The 11,429-nt window shown below is 29.1% G+C and overlaps 1 protein-coding gene across 1 annotated transcript in view; it reads left to right on the top strand.

Annotated features, from left to right (window-relative positions):
- LOC106461942 (dehydrogenase/reductase SDR family member 7-like) overlaps positions 1-11,188 on the top strand; it is a 12,619-nt gene extending 1,431 nt beyond the window's left edge. The window contains exons 2-9 of the mRNA XM_013921812.2: positions 50-199; positions 2,540-2,646; positions 3,325-3,517; positions 5,043-5,089; positions 6,322-6,441; positions 6,588-6,754; positions 8,186-8,261; positions 10,529-11,188. Of these exons, the coding sequence (XP_013777266.1) occupies positions 50-199; positions 2,540-2,646; positions 3,325-3,517; positions 5,043-5,089; positions 6,322-6,441; positions 6,588-6,754; positions 8,186-8,246 (845 nt within the window). The 3' untranslated portion in view covers positions 8,247-8,261; positions 10,529-11,188. The remainder of the gene's footprint in view (positions 1-49; positions 200-2,539; positions 2,647-3,324; positions 3,518-5,042; positions 5,090-6,321; positions 6,442-6,587; positions 6,755-8,185; positions 8,262-10,528) is intronic.
- The last annotated feature ends 241 nt before the right edge of the window (positions 11,189-11,429 follow it).

The following is an 11,429-nucleotide window of genomic DNA, read 5'->3' as shown; positions in this document are numbered from 1 at the left end:
ATGAAGTTATAACTAAATTTTACCTGTATTCTTAACCTTGAATTTATAGCTGCTTTGAAGAACAATGTTATATGGATCACTGGAGCTTCCAGTGGCATTGGAGAATTTCTTTCATATGAACTAGCAGCAGTTGGTGCAAAACTAGCTCTCTCTGGAAGAAATGTGGAAAGACTAGAAAAGGTTAAAAAACAATGTGTTTGTAAGTTTTACTTAATATTTTCATAATAGGTATGTATAAGAGAAATTTACTTTTACAGTTTCAGAAAAAAAAATCTTTGGCAATAAAATGTTATCCATTAACCTCTGACTATTTATAAGATCATCAAGAATGTGTTGTTTAATTTGAAATTTGCTTAATCTTATGTTTGAGTAAAAAATAATACATATTTTTTTGTATATTATGTTATGTTTTTCTCATTATTCTTATTTTTATGACTAAGAATAGTAAACACCATTCTATAGAACAGTGAGAAAGTATTGCAAAATAATAAAACATAAACAAACTTTTTTCTATAGGGAACATCGGTAGACAGTTTTGAACAGTGATTTAATATCTGTGTTTTAAGCCTGTAGGGTTTATTATAAGTAGGTGATGGAAACAGTCCTTCTGGAGAGTTCTGCTTTTATGAATACATTTTTGGTTCAGTAGCACAGTATTGGGAGCGTTGTTTTTGGTATGTTGAGGTTTTGTGAAGGAAAATGTTTCACAAGTTCTTAACTTCTGTATTTTATTCTTCATTAAAAACTGAAATTTAAACTGTGATTAACATTTGATTTTGTAGATTTACCACTATTTGGCTGTGTTTAAACTTGAAATTTATTCCACTTTGTGGTATCTCCATTTTTGTAAGAAATTTTGGTATTAACATATTTTTCCATTTGTACAAATATTAGGGCATTTTAGTGTACTGAAATGTTACTCTGTTTCTCTAGTTCAGAAGTGTTCAGAATACCTTCTAAGCTGTTTCTTTCATACAATGAATGATGGTTGGTTCACCTTCATCAGTATGTTCTTAAATGTAGGTCCAGCATTAAAGAACACAACAAATCTGGAAGTTCTGAGTGAATTTCTTGTCTTTTTAGCATAGTAGAGAATGTAAAGAATATTGATAATATTAGTTTTACACTTTTGATAGTTTTGGGGGTTTCTTACTGAATTTAAGAAACTGCCTTTTGCAGTTTGGAGGTTGAGGGTTTTTGTCTCCTAGCTAGAACTATATTACAGAGCTCAAAATTATAGTCCATAACAGAATAACTCTCCAGCAGGACCACTCCTCAATCATCCCATTAGAAATGCTAACTTTTGTAACACTCCAACCTGAAGGTCTCAGATGAAGTTCTAAATGTCAACCAAAAACTTTCTATGCAAATTTTCTCATGTTTTTTAATCTTAACATTTATATTTCTTATCAGATACTTGACAGATTAACACCTAAAAATATTGTTAATAGGGATCAGTGTACCAGAACAGTTTATTTATTTTTCTCTATAGTGCTCTCTATTTGTTTTTTTATTCCACCGTTTATATCACTAATAGTCACTATCCACAAGTCAGTGAATCACTACTGAAGCTCTAGAGTTACTCTGAGTCGCTTATTGAGCTCAAAATTAATAACTTCATATTTTTTTATGTTGGCTTCAGTCCTATTAGTGTTTGCAATAGCAGCAACAAGATTTCTTTCTTCATTCTCAGTCTATGTTTTTGGTTAAAATCCAGTTTGTTTTGATGTGTAAATGATTACTGAATTTATATCATATGCAGATACATGCTTACTTATTCAGTTTAGTTTTTTGATGTAATCACATTTTATTTTGTATTTTGATTCCTAAATTTAGATACAAATAAATCCAAATTTTAATGAATTTGTTATGTCTCTATATTTTACTTTGTTAACTTTAAGTGACAAGCAATTTATTTTTATATTCCTTAAACTCCTAATTTATAAAACCTTTTCTCTTTATTAGTCGTTAGATCATGTGACATCTGCTGAACCTTTTGAATCATTGCTTTGTATTATATCCTAGATCGATGATGGGCAACTAGGGGCTGCATCTGGCCTGATAACAATGTTGTTTTGCTTTCTAACTGTTGGCATATTGACCCTTTAAGTACCAATACTTGACCAAAACAATTTAATACAGTACCATATTCTAATATTTATTTTATATTTCACTTTTGACACTGAAAAATGCAAAAAAATGTAATATATCATGCATTTGATGCTCTTTGAGTGAAGTATATTAATGATTTATAAAAAAGAAGTAAAAAAAATGGTGCTTACAATTTTATGATGCTTACAAGTATAGAATACATATTCATAAGTTTTTGTTAATTTGTTAAACTTTCCTATGGTTTAGATTTTGTATTATCATGATAAAATATTCAAATGCTCAAATAAGGATTTTGATATTAAACATCTTTATATTTCATATCTTAACTGCAGTGTAAGTAATTTGAAAACATTCTTTGTATAGTGGCTTAATTCATTCTAATATGTGTGTGTGTGTTCTTATTTTTTTGTTTTTCAAATGAAAACAGTGAGTGGAAAACTTGACGACAAAGACATTCTTCTTGTTCCATTTGATATAACTGATTTTTCTCTGCACTCTGAGTGTGTTCAGAAAGTTATTAATCATTTTGGTAAGGTAAGAAAGACCATTTTTATTAGATTATTTACATCATTTTTCATTATATATAGTTGTTCATTAGCGTTTATGTATTTATACAATAATGTGTACATACAGTATGTTAACCTTTTTAAGTTGTGGTTTATTTTTTTCATGAACAACGAATAAGGTAGGCTCTTTTCGTACTGCATCAGTAAGAAAGTAAACAATTGTAAAAGTACTTTCAATGAAATAAAATTTCTTCCTGCTCTCAATGAAAAGTTACTGAAAATATTGTATGAATGTGAAGTAGCTATGTTCAGTATTAGGATTTGAGTGTGTATAATCATATCTTAAAATAGATTCAGTTGAAACTTTACAACTGGAAACAAAATTACTACTTTTTGGTGTATACTAAAGCTATATTGATCATTTTGTTGTAGTAACAAAGTTGGCTTCTGGTTACTGTACTTTGCGTGCTGCAATTATCTATGCATAAAGTCATTACAAATTAAGTAAAGTACTTATGAGAAGACAAATATTAATATAACTTAAGTTTAAGATTTTTAATTAGTACTTAGCATTTTGTTATTTCTTTTCAGCAACAGTTTGTATTATTAATATCACAGAAAAATTTTAGTGATTTTTATTACATAAAAAACACATAACGTACATTATTTTCTTATGATTGAAAATTTCTCCTATTTTGGTTTTCAGATTGACATTCTAGTGAACAATGCAGGACGTACACAAAGAGCTATGTTTGTTGACATTGAACTGGAAGTTGACCGACAAATGTTTGAACTCAATGTACTTTCCAGTGTGTCTCTAAGTAGGATTGTCTTGAGACATTTTATAGAACAGGGAGCTGGTCATTTTGTAATTACTAGCAGTGGTGCTGGCAAATTTGGTTTGTTTTTTTCAATATGTGAATAATAAATAGTTAAAGACATTTTTAAACAAAGATGACTTAAGAATTTTGTCTAATTTATAATGTATAGAAAGCAGTGATAGAAAGTCATACATCCTATCAAGGTTGCACTTGACTCACTAGGACAAACAACCAAAACATCAAAAATTAAATAATGTATCCTCCACATCTATATATCTATCTAACAAAAGTTCAAAGTAATTAATTTTAACAGCAGACACCTCATTGTTAATCCAACTGAAACAGTAAAGGGCTGGACATGCACTAGTGGTTAGTGTACTGGGCCATAGATCAAAGGTTCCAAAGTTTAAATCATGGTGTTGCTGAACGTGATCCCTATTTTCAACTGTGAGTGTCTTATAATTTAATGACAAAATAATTTTGTTAAAGAAAAAGTCTGAATGTTAGCTTCAAAAACTTTTTTTTGTCACTAATTTTCTCCACTGACAAAAAAAACTTCCGATATGAAAATTGTCCAAACCCTTTACAATTTAATATTTGAATTAAGTCATCTTCTGCTCTACATAGAAAACAAGGTAAAATTTTCAGTCTCTCCTCGTAGCTTAAATATATTAAACTAGATACCATTCCAGCCACACATATCTCCACTTTTTACTTTAACATATAAACATTAAAGAAGTAATTTTAAGTGTATAAGTTGTTTGAATCATTTTATAGAGACACTTTTCAGTAAATAAACTAAGTATATACTAGAAACAGTACACAGATCAATCTGTATTTTTTTTCAAATATTAAATTTCAGTGTTAGAACATATCAACAGTACAATAACAAAAATTATATCAACTCTCTCATAATTGCTTATCATTTATTCCAATTGCTTATTAAGCTTCTTCAATTGACAGAACTGGAAATGGGAATAGGATTTGAAAGGCAACACATCTTTCAGGCAGACACTGAGAGATATTTAGATTTTTATTTTGTTATTAATCCTATCAATAATAATCATATTTTGATAAAGTAGGTCTTATGTGTCCAAAGTTTAACTGTAAGTAAAATACAGAAAATTTAGAAAGATAAAGTATGCTATTCTACTTGAAAATATGTAAAACTCTTTTTAGACCATGTTTCTTGGTTTATTCTTTTTTTTGGTAATTCATACTGACAACTCTTGTTGTCACACAGCTTATAGAAGAGAATTTTATCATAGCTGTACATTGAAACAGGCAACAGGGCTACTTACTTATAAATGTGACATGTATATTATGAAATATATTGTGTATATGCTTGGGTTTGACTATTTTTGCTATCATCAACCTAGTAAATCACTTTCAAATTTTGAATGCAAACATGATTTGCATAATTTATTGTATTCATATGTGAAAATTGTTTAAATTTGTTTTTTTACTTATGTGGTGCCAGAGGCAATGCATAAAGTAATTTTCACATAAGTATAGAGAATTGAATTATTTTTAACTATTCATGATATCTATATATGGAATTCTATTAATATTCAGCTGTTAAAATGTTACTTCTATATTCCAGGAGCTCCAAATTCAGCTTCCTATACTGCTTCCAAACATGCCTTACATGTAAGTGTAGTTTTATAATAGTGGGATTTTCAAGATGGTCTAAAAAACTGTTGGTAAATACTTGTTTTGAAACTTGCAAAGTGCAAATGTTTTCTAAAGTTTGAGGTAATGAAATTTTGGCTACTCTTAAACTTTATGTAGTATATAAAACATAACAAATTAAATAATAGAATATTTAACTTTTTACTTGCTAAATGATAGATACAAACGTTAATTTACCTTTGGATCATCAACTTTAAGGGGGAAATAAGTACCACAGTGTGAAAAATCTTTTTGGAAGTAGGACTTATTCACCAGTGAAAGTATACCAACAAGTCAGCTTGAGAGAAAAAAAATTAAGTTTTGGTAGTTTTTTCTTGATATCTTAAATAGCTGTTGTTATTCAGTACATCCATGGTAGATATTGAACATATAGGAGCCTAAAATACTACATACAAATTTACTGCGAAGGTAGAAGATGTATATATTTATATCCAACTAACTTGTTATAACAACAACAACAGATCTTCACTCTTAGGTCTTCTACTCTAAAGCTAAAGATATGAAAACTGACTAGGCCTAATCGAAAGTCTATGAACTTGATAAAATTAATATTATACACACACACATGTTATATTATAATAACTATAAATTTTGTATGTAGTTATGTTATACCATCATGGTTTACACTGTTATTAAAAATTTATTGAATAAAAATTACTATTCTGTATTGCATGACACGGAATTGTAAGGAATTGGAATTATATTGCACCATAAAAGAGAGATTTTGTACTTATGCACATACCCCTATTTGCAGTATTGATTAGTGTGTGTTACCACAATCTCTGCCAACCAGTTGTTCCATTAAAGGCAGCATTTCATAAACTATTGGCTACATTCTGATTTGGTTTACAACTACCTTTACCATCACTTTTATATGTCACAAGAGACACTTTGATATTTTCATGTTATCATAAGGTTCTGTTTATTGAAACTGTGTAACTGTTGAAGGTGAAGTATAATATCACCACCACCACAACTCCGATTTTTAAGCAACAAATATTGGTGTATAATATGTAAATCGTGATATCTTTGTGGTTTGTTGTTGAGAATATAAAATAATAATAATGTTACAAAATATTTGAAATAATTTTATGTGTGTATTGTGTATTATTTTAGTGTGTATACACGCTAAGATACGCAACACAACCCTTAAAGAAAAGTGTTTTATGATGTCATATTTTTGGTTATAGGGTTATTTTGAAAGTTTAAGAACGGAGATGTCCAACAGTAACATCAGTGTAACTATTGTGTGTCCTGGACCAGTTTTTACACCACTTCTGGAGATTGCCTTTACTGGGAAGAAAGGAGAAGTATGTTTTTTTCATAAGACATTTTTCACCACCAAGAAAGCCTTTCCACACTATCATTATGAATAAGCACTTCTATAAGTATAATTTCACTAACCCATTTTCTGAGAACAAAGGTGAAATGTTTAATCATCAAATATTTTATATAGGTTGTTGGACAGAAACATTCACCGCAGGATAAACGTATGGCAGTTTCTCGTTGTGCATATTTGATGGGAGTAGCAATAGCAAATAAAGTGGACGAGGTCTGGTTATGCTTACAACCAATACTTACTGTATATTATATTTCCCAATATACTCCGTCTTTCTTCAGACAGTGAGTAGTCCGTTTTTTTAATTATTTATTTTAATAAAACTTCTATTTTCATAAATAAAATAAAGACAGCAAGATAAAAGGATCTGAACCAATTTTAGTCCCATAGAAGATATGATGATTAAGTAGGATCATCAAAGGTCTGATGATTAAATAGAATCAAAGATCTCATTACTGAATAACATCAAAGTAATATGTTTGCTGTGTATATAATGATGGACGTTCAAAAATTTATTTTCAGACAATAAATATCACTATATTATTTTACACCAGCCAGTTCTGTTTAATTATCAGTATAGTAACTTAGCAATTATTTAAACAGATTATGGTTTTTTTTTAATTTAACAAAATCTGATTTTTTTCATTTGACAACAGAGAGGTGTATACTTGATTATATTACTTTTTTCCCCCTTTTTCTTCTGCATCTTAAAATGAGAAATAGTTATGTAAATTTTCTCACTATGTATGTCACTTGTGAAACTTGGATGAGGAAAGTGATGCTATTCTATTCAGGAATAGTTTTATATTTACATTATTAGTTTGTTTTCCTGCATTTGCTTTCCCAAATCTCATTGACACATGTTCAGGATTAGAGATTTTTAAAGAAAAAGCATGGAATTTTTTTACTTAATTCAGTGATGCAATAAATACCTGAAACAGTTGTATTTATTACTTATTATATACAACTATCAGTTTAAAAGTTAGAAATGCAATATTTTTTATAAAAGAATAAATAATGACACATTGACATTCTATTTCTCTCCGTATTTTATTTACTTCTATTTATACTGAGAAAATTTTCTAACATATTCCATTCCTTAAAGCTCAAAAAATACTTAACTTAAAAGAGTAATGTCTACATTTGTTTCTTCCTCACTGTTAAAAAACATAAAGCATTTGAAGTGCAGGGAAACCAGGAAACAATTTTAGTGTTTCTGAAATGCACAAAAAATGTCTGAAAGCTGGGAAAAATCTCAATTTCCCAAGAAATTTGTTATTTCAAATTCAACATATTTTATAGTAATACTAAAATATTACAAGTGACAAGCTATCAAGTTAGTATTGTCCCTGTTAAAGAGGAGAAGATAATCATTTCAGGACAAATTTCATAAGTTTTATTACATCATCAGTAAAGATTAACAATCACTGCTAATAATTTTACTTGTATATATTGTTTACTTTAACTTTCTGTTGTTGCAAGAAACTCATAACTGTACTTTAAGCCTTACAAAGTTAAATTGTGGTTTGAAGGATCTTTATCATGTTAATGAAGTAAAATAACAGTTTACTTCTTAGTGTATCTTTACACTGATCATAACTGTACAACAATTTTATTAATAAAGTAGATGGTTGTGATATATACAGAAACTGCTAACAAAGAACATCTTATTCAGTGTTATTGTTATAAGGATTTATGATTTTTATTTCTTACAGGGTGATTGTAAAAAAAGTATTGAATCCAGGAAGAGTTAGTAAAATGAGAGACGGAAGATAAAGAGTCCATAAAAAAGTAAGTAATGATTGAAGTCCAAAGGACACCCCTGATATTTTAAGTGCAAATCAGACCATTCACAAACAGGTTGACAGAACACCTATACATCAGACCAGTAAACAGACAGGTTGACAGAACACCTATACATCAGACCATTAAACAGACAGGCTATTATAATAAATAAAAATCAACCCACCTATCAGTTTGGCTAATTTATTAAGTACATAACAAAGCATCTGCCAAGTGAAACTTAAATCACTCACCAGGTTTGCTAATATGGTGTCCTAAAATCAGACCTTTCACTGGGAAGGATAACACAGTTTTTGCAAATCAGTTTACCTACTAAGCTAATTAGCATGGTAAGTTTGAGTCAGAACTTTGCTAAACTGGTACTTAGAAATCAGACTGTTAGTCATAGTATATGGTATCTTTTAATTAATTGGACCATTGCCTAGACAAGATTTAAGTAGAGAATCGAACATTTACAGCACAGACTAATGTTGTTAGTATAAATGAGATAACCTACAGTAGATGCTAATACAAGTAATTGTTTTCTAATATATCAGGTAGTTTGTGTATTAGGTAAAGATTTACACTAATGAAAAAAAAAACTTTTGGAAAATAAACTAGTTTCCTATGCTTTGTAATAATATTTTATTCCAAAAGTGTTGTATTTTTTTGTTAACATAGCTAACACACATGGTATTGTTTATTTTGCAATAAAAGATCTATCATTCATCAGAGTGCTGACATGGAATATGTAGGTCAGTATACAATAGGTTAATGTTTTACTCATAGAATGGACAGTTCTCCAGAAAAATGAAACATGCTTATAGTGTATTTTAAGACATAGCACAAAATATTACTTAGGTATTCTTGATGTACTTAATACAGGAACACAAGACATGTTAGTGTCTGTACAAAGTTTAGCTCAGTGTATCACAAAAGCTTCTGTTATATGCATTGTGTTAGACATGGGTGTATGCAGTACAGGTAATATAAGTTTATACAACAGCTTCTGCTCAAAGTAGAATAAAACACAAGGGTGTATATGGAAGTTGCTGCTGTTTTCAGCAGAAGAGTCATTTAACTATTAAATATTTTTTCTTCCACCAGAACCATAACTGTTATTACATGTAGCACAAGAAACATGAAAGTCCTTGCTACATGGATGCAGCACAAGCGACTTTCTTTTGGCACTAAACCTGTTGCCTTATGCACTATAGGATACATGTTTTTCTGTGTTTTTTTTGGGGGGGCAGTTTTTCATATTGCAGTATGTTAGATATTTTGAAGAAAAAAAGTTTAGTTGTTGGATTCACAGTATCTATAAGTGTGAGTGATCTTGAATTAAGCAAAACCCATTTATTGGCCACTTTGCCCTATCACCCCATTCCCCTCCTTTTTATTTTGTCTGGAATCACTGTAACTTGGTATAGTTGTTAACTAATCTTTAATGGTACATTTGTTGAGTTAGTATTATATTATTATTCTTTCCTAGTGTGGCATAGCCACTTGTAGAGTTGTGATATGTTTGAGATAGATTAATATTATAGATCAGAAGTTAAAGATATGTTAATATTAACCCACTGTCTGCTGATTCACAGCAGTTGAATGTGAGTGTGCCGTATACAGTGTACGGCTTGCAAAAATTCCACTCGTGTTTAGAGCATCTACAGTCAGTGGGTTAAAGATACATTTCATGTATCTTGTAACAGTTTTCAATATATATATATATATATATATATATAAAAATATATATAAGAAAATGTTAATAAATATTGCTTTATTGAACTGTGGTGAAAGAGATGGTATGATATTGTTAGGGTAAAAACTTAGAAATAAATTTATACTGTAAGTAGTTAATAAATGTATGTTTCAGCTCATAAAATACAAAAATTATAGAAATTTTCAAAATCTCTCTAAAGTCACAAAGTCAAAGGTAAATCACCAAAGACTGTAAGGATATAATCAATAATAGTGTTAATACTTTTGTATTTGTCAGAACAAGGGTGGTTAGTATTATGCCATATATAAACATCTAAATATATAAAGCACAATAGTTTCTGCTCCCACATTCGTATCCAATAATATGCAATTGAAAAGAAGATGCATTGTTAAGAGTTATCAACAGTAACAATCAAATTCTTATGGATCTTGTTAGGTTTCTTTGAAAACTAAAGAAATACACAGAATAAATTTAGGTTTTAAAACATTTATAGAAAACTCTTTTTTTTTTTGTCCTGATTCTTGTTGTATGTTGTTTTTTCTTTGTTTCTTCAAAGGCTTTTGCATTATCCAGGATGTCAGATCTATAAATGAAGATACAACTCCCATGATGAAAAATGTTTGTAAAACATAAATATCTTTACAGTTTTTTTTTGTCCAAAAGTGTATACGTTTGTATTTCTTTATAAAACATAGGAGCTGTCATTTAAACATGTATTTTTAATGACAGAGTATTGCAAAATTTTCTTGGGCAGTTATGGTATCTTTCTAATTCAGACTGATCACAAAAACATTAAATTTGGAATATATTAAGCAGATTTGGTTTATATTTTGACCAGAATAAAAATACAAAAGAGTTTAAATTTCTGTTTGATAATGACCAGCATCAAGTGTCACAATTGTAAATGCTGAGTTTCAAGTGTAAAATGTGCAACAGAAATACTGTAGTTATGATACCAGTAGATAAACTTGTAGAAATTTTTCTAACACTTTCAAGGTACATTTAATGTTAAATAACGAGAAGTGCATTTGATGTTTGTATATTCTTCTATTCACCAGAACTAACCTATATGTATAAAAGTATTTGACTAATACTCAGTATCAATACGATTAATTTACTCTTCTGAATTCTTCAATAGGCAAATTCTATAAGGTATTGGTTTTCTTTTCTCTCAATACTAAAATTGCAAACTTGATAATAAAAAACATGAGGTCCAGTCTGTTTTTGGAGTCGTACTTATTTATGAATTTAGATGAGTTTGGGAAATTTCAAAAAAGTATACAATTTGGGGCAAGGATAGATAGTTTTTTACCTCCCCAAATGTAAAAAAAAATAATATATATACACACACACACATGAAAACTAACCCTGAAATAAGAAAGATGCCTACTTTGTTTTTGTCCTTTTCCATAACAGTAATGCTTCATTTAATTAATATGATAAAATCATTATTTTCT

Source organism: Limulus polyphemus, unplaced genomic scaffold, assembly GCF_000517525.1.
Source record: "Limulus polyphemus unplaced genomic scaffold, Limulus_polyphemus-2.1.2 Scaffold41, whole genome shotgun sequence".
Lineage (NCBI taxonomy): Eukaryota > Metazoa > Arthropoda > Merostomata > Xiphosura > Limulidae > Limulus > Limulus polyphemus.
The sequence above is the reverse complement of the archived record's forward strand: the minus strand, read 5'-3'. Positions and strand labels throughout refer to the sequence as shown.